Source organism: Bufo bufo, chromosome 2, assembly GCF_905171765.1.
Source record: "Bufo bufo chromosome 2, aBufBuf1.1, whole genome shotgun sequence".
Taxonomy (NCBI): Eukaryota; Metazoa; Chordata; class Amphibia; order Anura; family Bufonidae; genus Bufo; species Bufo bufo.
This window is the reverse complement of record NC_053390.1, coordinates 743,208,960-743,225,170: the sequence shown is the minus strand read 5'-3', so window position 1 is coordinate 743,225,170 and position 16,211 is coordinate 743,208,960. Positions and strand designations below refer to the sequence as shown.

General features: G+C 43.6%; 1 protein-coding gene across 1 annotated transcript in view; it reads left to right on the top strand.

Annotated features, from left to right (window-relative positions):
- The window catches only part of NWD2 (NACHT and WD repeat domain containing 2), a 249,579-nt gene that overhangs the window by 130,468 nt on the left and 102,900 nt on the right, over nucleotides 1-16,211 (top strand). The window contains exon 3 of the mRNA XM_040419003.1: nucleotides 7,779-7,895. Coding sequence (XP_040274937.1) covers nucleotides 7,779-7,895 — 117 coding nt within the window. The remainder of the gene's footprint in view (nucleotides 1-7,778; nucleotides 7,896-16,211) is intronic.

Below are 16,211 nucleotides of genomic sequence, written 5' to 3'. Positions count from 1 at the left end.
CTGAAATTCACATTGTAGGTGCATTCCCACTCAGAGACAGAATTAAAAAAAAATCACATTGTATGATTTGTAAAGAATTTATTTGTCTTGCACTGCTGAACATAAGTATTTGAACACCTGAGAAACAGCAAGAATTCTGGCTCTCAAAGACCTGTTACTGTGCCTTTAAAAAGTCCACCTCTACTCCACTCATTAATCTAACTTAGTAGCACCTGTCTGAGTTCTTTAAAGACCCCTGTCCACCCCACAGTCAGTAAGAAATGGCCAGAGGAAGAAAAGGCGCTCATAGGGTGAGTATGTAGAGGCAAAACGGTGTCCTCCAAATTAAGGTGAGTAAATTCTGCTCACCTGTTTGGGTTGCACCGGATAGGGTGCAACCACAATGAAGGCACACTGGGAAAACAGCAAGTAACTGGTTGGTGCAGCCGACTGTGTCCGAGACAACACCTTAGGCGGGGGCCAAGCCGCCGTTCAGGTGGACACTGGAACTAGTAATGGGGCTCCTCTGGACTTTAGTGGTCTAGTGAGCGTGTGGACACAAGGCGCATATCACAACCGGATGTTTAGGTACAATCAGATTTATTGTAGGACAATGCGTTTCGGGGTTCAAAGGACCCCTTTTTCAAGTCATAAGCTCAATTGTTTTATCCTCTATGACGTTGTCCTACAATAAATCTGATTGTACCTAAACATCCGATTGTGATATGCGCCTTGTGTCCACCCACCCCACAGTCAGTCAGACGCCAACTACTACCATGGGTAAGACCAAAGAGCTATCAAAAGACACCAGAGACAAAATTGTGGACCTCCACAAGGCTGGAAAGGGCGATGGGGAATTGCCAAGCAGCTTGGTGAAAATAGATACTGTTGGAGCAATTGTTAGAAAATGGAAGAGGCTAAAGACGACTGTCAGTCTCCCTCGGACTGGGGCTCCATGCAAGATCTCACCTTGTGGGGTATCACTGATAAGAAAGGTGAGGAATCAGACCAGAACTACAAGGGAGGAGCTGGTCAATGACATAAAGAGAGCTGGGACCACAGTTTCAAAGGTCACTGTCGGTAGAACACTGAGCCGTCATGGTTTCAAATCATGCATTGCATGGAAGGTTCCCCTGCTCAAGTCATCACATGTCCAGGCCCGTCTGAAGTTTGCCAATTACCATCTGGATGATCCAGAGGAGGCATGGGAGAAAGTCATGTGTTCAGATGAGACCAAAGTAGAACTTTTTGGTCTTAACTTCTTTTGTCATGTTTGGAGGAAAAAGAAGGATGAGTTGCATCCCAAGAACACCATTCCTACTGTGAAGCATGGGGGTGGTAACATCATGCTTTGGGGGTTCTTTTGTGCGAAGGGGACAGGACTACGGCACTGTATTAAGGAGATGATGAATGGGGCCATTTATTATGAGATTTTGAGCAACAACCTCCTTCCCTCAGTCAGAGCTTTGAAAATGGGTCGTGGCTGGGTCTTCCAACATGACAATGACCCGAAGCACACAGCCAGGATAACCAAGGAGTGGCTCCGTAAGAAGCATATCAAGGTTCTGGAGTGGCCTAGCCAATCTCCAGACCTAAATCCAATAGACCATCTTTGGAGGGAGCTGAAACTCTGTTTTGCTCAGGGACAGCCCCGAAACCTGACAGAACTAGAGGAGATCTGTGTGGAAGAGTGGGCCAAAATCCCTGTTGCAGTGTGTTCAAATCTGGTCAAGAACTAGAGGAAACTTTTGACCTCTGTAATTGCAAACAGAGACTTCCGTATCAAATATTAACACTGATTTTCTCAGGTGTTCAAATACTTATGTTCAGCAGTGCAAGACAAATAAATTCTTTAAAATCAAACAATGTGATTTCCTGAATAGTTTTTTTAAATTCTGTCTCTCAGCGTGGGAATGGACCTACAATGTGAATTTCAGACCCCTCCGTGATTTCTAAGTGGAAGAACTTGCAAAATCGCAGGGTGTTCAAATACTTCTGTTCCTCACTGCACGTATGGGCTGGCCTCTGGGCAGGCAGTGGGGCACAAGGAGACATTATATACGTATGGGCTGGCCGCTGGGCAGGCAGCTGGGCACAAGGAGACATTATATACGGTATGGGCTGGCCGCAGGGCAGGCAGTGGGCCACAAGAGTCACTATACTGCATGGGGCCACCAGGAGACATTATACTGTCTGGACTCAGGAACTATACTATAAGGTGACATTATACTGTATGGGACAACAATTTGTAACACCCCCCCCCCCCCCCATCAGTATAATAATGTCTTGTGGCCCCCATGCAGACATTATACTGTATGAGGCTATCATACTGATGGGACTCATGATGACCTGTATATTATTCCCTAATGCCTGCTATGAGAGATCAAGTGCCATCGCCATGTGCAGTGCAGCTTGCAGGCAGGGCCAGGGCTGCAGAAGACAAAGACAGACAGTATAAGCTTTATTTATGACACCCAGGCCGTTAGGGTCTCTTACTCCTCTTCCCGCCCTTGGCTTGGACCTTGACTGACTGCCTCGCTCCTGTATTCAGCCAATATCTGATTCTGACATCAGACGTCAGTGGGCGGAGACTTGAATATGGGAGTGAGTAGTAGTAATATGTTATGTACGATATGCATAATCACGATGTAGGCGGAAGGATGCACATTTAGAGGCGGTCAGCGCACATGTGATCGTTCCTATGACATCACCGAACACCGTGGTTCTGAGGAAACAGCAATATTTATTAGGGAACACTCTGCTTATCGCTGTTTATAGTGTAAGGATAGAAGAGAACATAGGACAGATGAGAACTGATTATCTATCACCACTAGAATAGCATGCTATTCACTGTTTATACAGTATAAGGACAGGAGAGGTGAGAACTGATTTTCTATCACCTCTAGATCACCCTGCTTATCACTGATTTTGATAAATAAAGTCCTTACATTGATAGAACATAAAATATATATATGATTAACATTTGTAAACTTTTCTCAATTCAAAGTTAATAAATTAATTACACAAATTAATAATAGATATCTTTGACTCTGGCTCCACGACTCGAACTCCACAGCCCTGCTTCCTAGGCCAGTGACGTCATGTTCATCGGTCACGTGGCCTGGGAGCAGCTCAGTCCAGTTCAAGTGAATGAGACTGAGCTGTAATACCAAGTACAGCCGCTATCCAGTGGAGGGTGCTGTGCTTGGTAAGCTACGAGTAAGCCATAGTACTCACTGGAATGCTGCAGTGTCTTCAAAGAGTGATTGACAGTGGTGGTGGGTATCGGACATGTTGATGACCTATCGTGAAGAGAGGCCATCAGTATGAAAATCTCGGAGAACGTCTTTAATAAATCTTCCCAAATAAGTTGTAAATTGAACTGTTTCTAAATCTCAGAAGTAGCATGTATTCCTGAGATTATGTGCACTAAGTGCTCCTCAGATAGAAGTGAATATGCTTGTTGCAATATTCTTACAAAAAGATCAATGTTTCCTTCTAATAGAGTTACTGTATTCAAGAAAGCAGAGCTTGAAATAACAGGCATCCAGATCACTGTAATCATTCCTTCTGTGCTGCTTATCTCTGGGCACAGATGCTCGCAGCTAGAACATGTTTGGCTCCGACAATTTTTCATGTTAAAAAAAATCAATATTTGACACAATTCAAAATATTAAAATCTGTTTAAGTAGATTTGTTTATGGAAGCCTCTTCTTTAACCCTTTCAGCCTTGGGTGATTGTCTTTGCGTTTTTGTTTTTTGCTCCCGTCCTTCCCAGACCCATAACTTAAAAAAAAAAAAAATTGTTCACATAGCCGCATGTGTTTTTTTTGCAGGACAAGTTGTACATTCTAATTGCACCCTTTAAATATTGCATACGATGAAGTGGGGGAAAAAAATCCAAATGGGGTGGAATTGGAAAAAAAAGCTACAATTCCGCCATAGGTTTATGAGTTTCATTTTTACAGCGTTTGGTAAAACAGGCGGTAGGAATACAGCGATGCCACATGTGTATACTTATTCTTTTGTTTTAATACATAAAGAAAAAAAAAGAAAAATCTTTTCATTGCCGTATTTTGACCACCTATAGCTTTTTTATATCCACATCTACGAAGCTGTGTGAGGGCTAATTTTTTAGTTTTCTGTGATTTTGGAGTGAGTATGACTTTTCAGTCATTTTTTATTAAATTTTTTGGGAAGGTGAACTGAAGAAAAAAATGTAAAATCGACCATCTGGATTTTTTTTCCTTTCCGTTGTTCACCATATGGGATAAATACATTTATATTTTAATAGTTCAGGCATTTTGGGACACGGTGATGCAAATAAATATTTTTTATTACGATTTCAATTGTTATTATGGGGAAACGGAGATGATTTGAACATTTATATTTTTTTATATTTTTAAAAACTTTTTTTTTTTCTTTTTTAATCCCTACTAACCACGTGATCATTAGATTCCTTCTCCTATTCACTACTGTGATTTAATGCAGTAGTGTACAGGAAATTCTGTATATTCCTATGGAGCACTGCCACCTGCAGGCCTCCTTAAGAATATGCCTGTGATAGGGACTAGTAGTCTTGCACAGGCTCCAGCCTATTTCACCAATGAACAGCTTCCCCGAGCTGGGAGTGCCGCACTCCCGAGAAAACCCGCCTCAGATGTCGTGGTCACAATTGACCACGGCATCTCAGGGGTTAAATGTCTGCAAACAACGTTATTGCCGATCACAGACATTAGCCCCAAGTGTTTGCTGTGGAACAGGCACCATCTTTAAAGACCAAGCAGTGCCGTACATGTACAGCGCTGGTCGGGAAAGGATGATAAAATATTAAAGGGGTTGTCTCACATCAGCAAATGGCATTTATCATGTAGAGAAAGTTAATACAAGCCACTTACTAATGTATTGTGATTGTCCATATTGCTTTCTTTGCTGGCTAGATTCATTTTTCCATCACATTATACACTGCTCGTTTCCATGGTTACGACCACCCTGCAATCCATCAGTGGTGGTCGTGCTTGCACACTATAGGAAAAAGTGTTGGCCTCTCTGGTGGCCGGGACCGTGGGACCGCACATAGGCCGGTGCTTTTTCCTATAGTGTGCAAGCATGACCACCGCTGCTGGATTACAGGGTAGTCATAACCATGGAAACAAGCAGTGTATAATGTGGTGGCAGAATGAATCAGGCCAACAAAGGAAGCACTGTGGACAATAACAATAGATTAGTAAGTGCCTTGTATTAACTTTATCTACATCATAAATGCTATTTGCTGAAGTGAGACAACCCCTTTAAGTTTCGAGGGCTCTGTGAAAACATGGGGATTGCTACTGCTTGTGGCAAACAGTGCGCTAAAGACACCATAATTGTAGAAGGAGAAGTTATATGTTCTTATCACTTGTCTAGTTTTCATACGCTTTCATTTGCATAAATTAGTATTATATGTCACTATGTGTTGTTTTGTAATACTATATATTATTGTGGGTGGGTCCGCAGTTGATTGGTCAGAGCGCACAGATCTCCAGTTCCACGACCACTAAGTGTACTTTCACACTAGCGTTATTCTTTTCCGTCAAAAGGGCTCAATGCCGGAAAATAACCGATCAGGCATATCCCTATGCATTCTGAATCTGTTCAGAATGCATAAGGATGTCTTCCGTTCAGTCATTTTGACGGATCAGGCAAAAGAGAAAACCGTAGCCGCCCCCCCCCTCCCCCCCTAATTAAAATGACCGACCCCCCATCATTTGTGCGGCGCGGAGAGTTCCGATCGGAGTCCCAGTTTAATCGCTGGGACTCCGATCGGTAACCATGGCAACCAGGACGCTACTGCAGTCCCGGTTGCCATGGTTACTTAGCAATTTTAGAAGCATTATACTTACCTGCGATGTCTGTGACCGGCCGGGCGCTCCTCCTACTGGTAAGTGAAAGGTCTGTGCTATAAGCAGTAGGAGGAGCGCCCGACCAGTCACAGAATAGCTTTCGTGTTGTTCAGTTGTATAGTTTTTATAGTTTTTGTGAACACATGAGCATAGTTCTGCTTTAGTGTCATAATGGCTACATGATATAAGTTTGACAATTGTACATTATCAGATACCCAAAAATTCTTAAAACATGTCTTAGGCCTCTTGCACACGACCGTATGAATTTTGCTATCCCCAAAAAATACGGATGACATCCGTGTGCATTCAGTATTTTGCGTAATGGAACAGCTGGCCCCTAATAGAACAGTACTATTCTTGTCCGTAATGCGGACAATAATAGGACATGTTCTATTTTTTTGCGGAACTGAAATACGGAGAAACTGAATTTCAGTTTTTTTTGCAAACCCATTGAAATGAACGGTTCCGTATGCGGTCCGCAAAAAATACGGAACAGACACGGAAAGAGAATACGTTCATGTGCATGAGCCCTTAGGCTGGGTTCACACGGGCGTTGCGGGAAAATGTGCGGGTGCGTTGCGGGAACACCCGCGATTTTTCCACGCGAGTGCAAAACATTGTAATGCGTTTTGCACTCGCGTGAGAAAAATCGCGCATGTTTGGTACCCAAACCCGAACTTCTTCACAGAAGTTCGGGCTTGGGATTGGTGTTCTGTAGATTGTATTATTTCCCCTTATAACATAGTTATAAGGGAAAATAATAGCATTCTGAATACAGAATGCATAGTAAACTAGCGCTGGAGGGGTTAAAAAATAATAATAATAATTTAACTCACCTTAGTCCACTTGATCGCGGCCCGTCATCTCCTTCTGTCTCCTTTGCTAAACAGGACCTGTGGTGAGCATTAATTACAGGTAAAGGACCTTTGGTGACGTCACTCCGGTCATCACATGATCCATCACCATGGTAAAAGGTCATGTGATGACCGGAGTGACGTCACCAAAGGTCCTTTACCTGTAATTAATGCTCACCACAGGTCCTGTTCAGCAAAGGAGACAGAAGTAGATGCCGGGCCGCGATCAAGTGTACTAAGGTGAGTTAAATTTATTATTATTATTTTTAACCCCTCCAGCGCTGTTTTACTATGCATTCTGTATTCAGAATGCTATTATTTTCCCTTATAACCATGTTATAAGGGAAAATAATAATGATCGGGTCTCCATCCCGATCGTCTCCTAGGAACCGTGCGTGAAAATCGCACTGCATCCGCACTTGCTTGCGGATGCTTGCGATTTTCACGCAGCCCCATTCACTTCTATGGGGCCTGCGTTGACGTGAAAAACGAGGAATATAGAGCATGCTGCGATTTTCACGCAACGCACAAGTGATGCGTGAAAATCACCACTCATCTGAACAGCCCCATAGAAATGAATGGGTCGGTATTCAGTGCGGGTGCAATGCGTTCACCTACCGCATCGCATCCGCGCGGAATACTCGCCCGTGTGAAAGGGGCCTAAGGGTCCAGAATTCGTATTGCCATAGTACACAAAATTAAAGATGAACTTGAAATATGACTATTATAATAGGACTTCTCAGTTGTTATTACTAAGAAATTGCTGACAATTAAATCTAAAAATAATACAAGAAAAGAACAGCTTTTTCATTTCTAACTGTAAAATGTGTCCGGCATCACAATCTGTGATTACAACTGTTGGTATTGGAAGAACTTAGTCATACATTATATGCAGCTCTATAAATTATAGGATAGCACACAACATTGAAGGAGACACAAGTACATCTAATACAATTGAGATACAGAAAGTAAAAAGCAAAAAGTCTGAACTTTAGAGGAACGTGATATTGAAGGTGAAATAGATTACTTCCATGGAATACTAATGTCTAACATTAAATCCTAGGCTATAGACTTGTATTGGGGGATACCAGCAGAAGAGTGGGATAGTCCTGAACTGCAGAGGACTCGTATGAGGCTGCTGGAGGAGTGCCTGAAGACATCTGCTGGACCATGTTTCATAGTAAGTAATCAGTACATACAGTAGTATGCTTCTGTACTATAGGAATACGGATAGTCTAGAGAATATGTTTACTTGCTGATTTAACCCATTTTTCGAACCTCGGACATGATAAGACGAAGACTGATGCCACATCATACCTGACTGGTGCAGTATAAGTTCTCCATGACGTTAAGTTATGTGGAAGCACAACTAACAACTCAGAGGTTGAAAGGTGATCTGTCACCATGAGAGTACCTGTGGAACCAGGTACAATGTCTTGTAGGGCTAGCTCATCTGAATGTAATGATGCCTTTCACTTAGGGATCCATTGCTTCATTCTGGAGAAGCAGTACTGCACTTAAAGGGAATCTGTCACCTGGTTTGACCATACTAAGCTCTCACCATTTTGTTTAATAAAATACCTTTTCTTCTTTTCATGCTTTCATTTTGCCAAAAAAGCGATTTTTGTATTATGCAAATGAACCCTGAAGGTGCCCAGAGGGGCATTATTCATCACCCTCTGAGCCCAGTAAGGCCCCCCTGCAGTGCCTAGCCCGCCTTAGTTTAGAGCCCAAGCACGCCTCCTCGCTATGCAGTATCGTCAGCCGCCCCCTCTGCTACGTCAGTTAATTCATTCAAGCCACGCACCTGGAATCTTCAATTCGTTCGTCTGAAATCTCGCGCAGTACCGCCTACTGCCTACGCCTGTGCGATCCAACCGCTCCTGAGGGCAACAGCGATAAGAAGACGTCACTGGGCTCGGCGGAGGACGTGCAGATACGCACGTCCTCCCCTTTGTTAGAAATGCCTATTCTTGTCCGCAGAACCTACAAGGACGCGTTCTACTTCTAAACGTTCTACATCTAAAATATGCAATTCATTTATGCAGAGAGTAAGAGCAGGACATGTAATTTCTGACGAAATCTTCCTCTGGAACGTAAGAAGGTTGCATTACTATATCACGTTAGCGGATTACTCTTGTATACGAGGCTGTCGGGCGCGGTATCTGGCAGATTGCTGCTTTAGGTAAGAAGACGGCCTACACAGAGCCCTACAGACGTATTAGAAGACTGTACCAGGAGAGCTGTCAAAACAGTCTGTGTACTGGAACGAGAGCCAGTTATGGTTTAACTCTTGCCCACCCGAGCTCTGTATAAAGCCCTGTAGAAACGAATCGGGCTGAAGTAGCAGCATGTACTGTGTTATACCTCACTGTAGGCCTTTTAAAGCAAAACTGAGATGCTACAATAGTATAGTGCATTAAAGGATCATTGGGGGGAATTAAGGGACTGAAAAGCGCAACTTTTTGTCTTATAATATATGAGTTAGGGCTCATTCACACAACCGTAGGCCGTCTGTGCCCATATTGCGGACTGCAAACAGCGGGTCTGCCATATACGGGCATCGGCCATGTGAATCCTGGATCACGGATGCAGACCCATTGACTTGAATAGGTCTACAATCCGCAAGATATGGCGCAGTGCAGAACGGAGGCACGGATCGGAAGCACAACGAAGCGCTTCTGTGGGCTTTTGGGTCCTATATTTACCCAATACAAGGTAACAATACAGTGCTACCACCTAGTGATCTCTGTTGGTATATTCCACTAATAGCTGCCGAAGCCTGCTTGAGGCTTCAGGCTATTAGTTCAGTTTAACAGGGTCCCCGATCTCAGCCGGGGAACGCTGTTATGGGAGCGGGAGCACGTGGCTCAGGCTTCCAGACTGCTCAGATGCTGTGGTCACATTTGACCACAGCATCTGAGGGGTGAAATGTATGCGATCGGCCTTATGGCTGATACATCCACTGTGGGTCTCTGCTGTTTGAATCAGCAGAAACATGGTGGCTGTGGTGCCCACTACACGCACAAGCGGGCACCATGTTTAAAGATGCAACATCCGCCATTAATAGTAAAGTACTACAAGAAAATTTAGACTAGCACATCCATAGACTATATTTTGCCGTATATTGCAGGTCGTGGACCCGTTCAAGTCAGTAGGTCCATGCCACAATACAGGATTCACACAGCCGATGCCCGTGCATTACATACTGCAATTTGCAGTCGTGTGAATGAGCCCTTAGGATATGGCCACACGGCCAGGTTTCCTTATACAGTTTTGCCAAAATCAAGAGTGTATACAAAAGAGAGAAGTCATATCTGTCCTTTATACTTTCTCTCCTTTTATGATCCACTCCTGATTTTGGCTTCCAAAACTGCATCAAGAAACCTGACCGTGTGGTCAATTTGACAACTAGGTGTTACTGTTTCATGTTTGACGCTGCCTATCCGTAACTGATAACAACCAGTTGTCCGTCAGTGTATTCATAAATTTATAGGAATGGCACAACACGTAGGGGCACATTTATTAAAGGGAGTCTGTCACCAAAATTGGACGTTACACACTTCTTACATATGGCTCTAGCACAACTCCCCATGATTCCAGTGGTACCTTTACCTTTGTTCTTTTGTTGTGACTTTCAGCAGCTGAAAAAATCCATATGTAAAAGGAGTTCGCAAGTGCCCAGGGGCGAGGTTCATGGTGTAGGTGCCCAGGCCGCTCTGCCTTTTTTTCACATTACTCCTCCCCATCCTCTTGCTGTATAACGTCCAATTTTGGTGACAGACTTCCTTTAAGACTAGCGTTTTAGACGGCGGTCTTAAGAAAGCCCTGCGCTGGTGGTCGATCGCAGGAGTTATTAATAGGCGCCGGCCTCTTCATAACTTCGGCGTATCCAGCGCCGCTTCTAAATGTAAGACAGCTTCCGAGCTGTCTTACATTTAGACCTTTTTCTACTCCTGAAGCAAGCGTAGAAAATGGTAAGTGAAATTGGCCTGACTGCCCATCCCCACCCACGCCACGCCGACTTTTTTAAATCTGGAGTGAGCGGGGAGAAGTATTTCAGCTTGATAAATGGCCCCCATAGTTCTCTGAAAAGATGCTACAGAAATATCATGGGTAGAGATGAGCGAATTTCATGTTATGAAATTCGTTCACGCTTCGTTTGGTGGTAAAAGCAAAATTGCGTTATGGATTACCACGGACCATAACACAATTCTATAAAGGAATGCATAACAGAATGCCTTTAGAGGCATTCCATTATTCATGCCGTCATAATAGAAGTCTATGGGCTGCATAACGGATCTGTATGCTTATTTATTGCGGTCCGTTTTTTGCGGTCCGCGGATCCGCCAAAAATGGAAGCCGCCCGTGTGCATTCCGCAATTTGCGGAACGGAACGGGAGGCCCATTGTAGAAATGCCTATTCTTGTCCGCAAAACGGACAAGAATAGGACATGTTATATTTTTTTTGTGGGGCCACGGAACGGAGCAACGGATACAGACAGCACACGGAGTGCTGTCCGCATCTTTTGCGGCCCCATTGAAGTGAATGGGTCCGCATCCGAGCCGCCAAAACTGCGGCTCGGATGAGGACCAAAACAACAGCCGTGTGCATGAGGCCTAAGATGTACTTTCTAATGGAACTATTTATGGTTGCATGCAATGTAGTGGGTAGAATTGAAAAAGAAATGCAATTTTGCCAGTTTTTTTTACAGCCTTCACTACGTGGTAAAATTGACCTGTTACCTTCTTTCTCCAGGTCAGTACTATTACAATGACACCACATATGTATAGTTTTTCTTGCGTTTTAATACTGAAAGAATTATATATATTTTTTTTTTTTTTTCATGACCATATTCTGACCCCTATAACTTTTTTGTAGTTATGCGTATAGATCTGTATGGGGGCTCGTTTTTTGTGGTGCAATCTGTACTTTTCAGTGATTCCATTTTTAAGTGTGTATGAATTTTTGATAACTTTTTATACCAAATTTTTGTGAATTGGAGTAACAAAAAATGGCGAATTGGCCATTTTAAAAAAAATTTTTTCCATTACACCATTTTCGTATGGGAATAATATTGTTATATTCAAAGAGTATGGGTGTTTTCACATGTGACTATGCCCATGATATTTATTTATTTTTTATTGATGAAGTATTTTGATTTTGGGGAAAAAGGGGGTGATTTAAATATATAAATATATAGATATATTTTGTAGGAAGGAACAAGGGGTCGTCATTGATGGTCTGTACATGTCACCGAGGTTCTTGGCCTCGGTGAGGTAAGAGCCGGTTTTTCTCAAAGTGTCAGTTTTGCAGATTTAGGAGGATACTGTGGAGGTCACTCTTAAAGTAGCGGGCTGCTGTGAAGGTCAAAGTTAAGGGGATGGGCTGCTGTGGAGGTCCCATTTTAAAGTGGCGGGGCACTGTGGGGGGGTCAGTGTTAAGGGGTGGGGTGCTGTAGAGGTCACTGTTATGGGGGATACTGTTGATATCTTTTAACGACACACACAAACATTAAATGAAATAGATTAAATATACCCGTGCGAAGCTGGGTCCTTCTGCTAGTATATATATAAAAATGAGTTTCTGTCTGTCTGTTCTTTATGCGCGACCAAACGACTGGACGGATGTTCACCAAATTTGGCACACAGGTACATCAGGTGTCCGGGAAGGTTTTAGACCGGGTCTCAGCTCTCTAGGACGTACCGTTCCTAAGATATTCCCAAAAAATGACCTACATTACCCAATACAAGCCTGCAAGTCTTTCTCTTCATATCCCAACTGCCATACACAGGGTCACATGTCCCTTATCAGCTAATAGAAGCTCACAGGCCCTTAGTCTCCACATACACACAGTTTTACTCCAGGTTTCCATAGCTTTAGGCTAAGGCTACACAACGACAATAAGTCCCACGACACATAGGGCACAACTACACTGCGACATGATGCAACTGTGACACAATAGTCACAGTAAAATCCATCTTGGATGAATTTTTTGCGACTGTCGTGTCCCAGTCACAGTGCAACACCATAGCCTATCATTAGAAAATTGTTGTGCAACATTGATGCGACAAAATGTTGCGCGACACGTCGTCGTGTAGCCCTAGCCTTAAGGGGGCTGGGCGCTGTGGAGGTCACTGTTAAGGGGGCAGGGGGCACTATTAAAAGGGTTTTACATTAGTAAATGCTTTGTATTAACTTTCTCTACATAATAAATCGCATAACTTGCTGAAGTGAGACAACCCCTTTAAGTCACCCTGGGTAACTATAACTGGCAATCATTAGATTGCTCATTGTGTTCATTGATGGCTATATACTGTATACATTTTCAATATAACAATACAGTGCTACCACCTAGTGATCTCTGTTGGTATATTCCACTAATAGCTGCCGAAGCCTGCTTGAGGCTTCAGGCTATTAGTACAGTTTAACAGGGTCCCCGATCTCAGCCGGGGAACGCTGTTATGGGAGCGGGAGCACACGGCTCAAGCTTCCAGACTGCTCAGATGCTGTGGTCACATTTGACCACAGCATCTGAGGGGGGAAATGTATGCGATCGGCCTTATGGCTGATACATCCACTGTGGGTCTCTGCTGTTTGAATCAGCAGAAACATGGTGGCTGTGGTGCCCACTACACGCACAAGCGGGCACCATGTTTAAAGATGCGACATCCGCCATTAATAGTAAAGTACTACAAGAAAATGTAGACTAGCACATTCATGGTCACAGGTGCATATCCATAAAGCAAGCATACAGAGAACTAATAAAAGCATGGCTGCACATTTCATATGCAAACAATAGAACTGAGAAATGGGGATTAATAGTAAAGTCCTGGAAAACCACTTTAAGTCCCCCTTTACACGAGCGTGACGGATTAGGTCCGGATGCGTTCAGTGAAACTCGCACTATTTTGCAAGCAAGTTCAGTCAGTTTTGTCTGCAATTACGTTCAGTTGTTCAGTTTTTTCCACACGGGTGCAATGCGTTTTGATGCGTTTTTCACGCACGTGAAAAAATCTGAAGGTTTACAAACAACATCTCCTAGCAGCCATCAGTGAAAAACCCATTGCATCTGCACTAGCTTCCGGATGCAATGCGTTTTTCACTGAAGCCCCATTCGCTTCTATGGGGCCAGAGCTGCGTGAAAAACGCAGAATATAGAACATGCTGCGTTTTTCATCCAACACAGAACTGATGTACACATACCCATTGAAATGAATGGATTCAGTGCGGGTGCTATACGTTCAACTCGCTCGTGTGAAAGGGGCCTAAGTCTGGTTTAGTTGAACCATAAAGTTCCAGTTCCTGAGGTCATAATTCACTAAAATATGGCTACACCACAACCAGCTAAAGCAGTCTTACTGTAAGGCTTTCTTACAGTATCTTGAAGATATCATACAGCCTGTGATGGAGCAGAGCAATTCTAGCCCCGGATTCCTTGTGGAGCACAGCAAATTGGCCTAGAAGAATTCCTCTGTGGGTGTGAGCAGCTGTGTTGTATCTGTACCTAAACGTTACTGCTCAGTCTATAAAAAGACAGCTTCAAAACACCTCTGAGCATGGTATTTAACAAGAACCTGTCATAGAGAGAGCTCTCTTTAAATGAAGACATCAGAAAGACGCCCTAGTAACAAAAGCTCGCTTCCTGAACTCCCATTTGTGGGGGCTGTAAAGAAGACGCTATATATAAAGCAGCGCACCCCCCTCAGCTAATTGAGAGATTCTTACACCGATTTCATGAAAAAGGTGTGCAGCTGGTTTGCTGGGGGACTTGCAGGTACTTTGTGCCAAGGTGGTATTAGAAAGTACCTCAAATACAATGCTGAGGAGAAAGCTGACCTGGACCCATTCAAGTGAACAGAGCTTAGCCGCATCCAGGCCAGTTGATACTAGTCTACTGGGCCTGCGCCGCTGCCTTCTCAAACAGCTGATCGGCGGGGGTCCCGGGTGTCGGCCCCCCGCCGATCAGATGCTGATGATCTATCTAGATGATAGTTCATCAGTTTAAAAAAACTGCAGAACCCCGTTAAGCTATTTTTGGAGCCAAAAATCGAGAACTCATAGACTTCTATGTGGCCCTACTGTACTTCACCATGCCTGGTATTTCATATGGAGGTTTTGTTTCTTTTTGTTGGATTTCTATATGGGACAACCTGAAAACGGATCTGCCATGTGACTGTCTTCCTAGGCATCGAAAAGGTTCCTCTGGTTTTAGAGGTGTAAACATTGTAGGTCGTATGAGATCCTATCAAGTAGAAAATCTCTAAATTCAACAGCTCCAGCATTTCATCATGCAGGGAAGAGAACACATGTAGTTTTTGGCTCCTGTAATGTTTGTTGTGCTGTGATCATCACTATTCAGCACTCTGGCTACAGTTATCAAACTGGTGTAAAGTAGAGCTGGCTTAGTTGCCGATAGCAACCAATTAGATTCCACCTTTCATTTTCCAAAGGAGCTGTCAAAAATGAAAGGTGTAATCTGATTGGTTGCTATGGGCAACTAAGCCAGCTCTACTTTACACCAGTTTGATAATTGACCCTATTAGTTTTCATTTTATGTGCAGAACGTACAGTGAACTCCAAAATATTCCAGTACATCCTTCTTATGTTGCTAGCCTCTGCCCTGCTGATCTTAATGGAATAGAGATGGGCATTTTTTAAAGGGGTTTTCCAAGACTTTATAACTGGTGACCTATTCTTAGTATAGGTCACCAGTGTCTGATTGGTGGGGTCCGACACCCAGGATCCCTTCCAATCAGCTGTTTGAGAAGGCTTTCTCAAAGCCTTTTCTAGGCCAGTGATGACGGGTTCATCGGTCACGTGGCCTCGGAGCAGCTCAGCCCCATAGAAGTGAATAGGACTGAGTGAGATAGTAAGCACAGCCGCTATACAATGTACAGCACTGTGCTTGGGGAGCACGGAGAAGGCTGCGTATCCGTTTCGTTTTTGCAGAATCATCTATTGAAAATGTTATGCCCAGCCCAATTTTTTTATGTACGGTACTTACTGTTGAAACATTATTGTATGCTTCCGTTTCCGTTTGCGATCTGCAAAAAACGGATCACAAACGGAAACCAAATAGAAAAAAGGAACGGCAAAATGGAACGAAAGCGGAAACACTACTGAAACGAAAAAACGGAGCCGTGAAAAACGGACCGCAAAATACTGAAAATGCCATATGGTCGTGTGCAGGAGGCCTAAGGCTACATGCACTCAACCGTATGTGTTTTGCGGTTCTATTTTTCTTTGCGGGGCTACGGAACAGACATACTGATGCGGACAGTACACGGTGGGCTGTCCGCATTTTTTGCAGACCCATTGAAATGAATGGGTCCGCATCCTATCCTAAAAAAAACAAAAAACGGACACGGCAACAAACAACGTTTGTGCGTTTGTGTGCATGTAGCCTAAGGCTACATGCACACGACCGTATGTGTTTTGCAGTCCGCAAAAAAAAAAGGATGCCATCCGTTTTTTTGTTTTTTTTTGCTATGA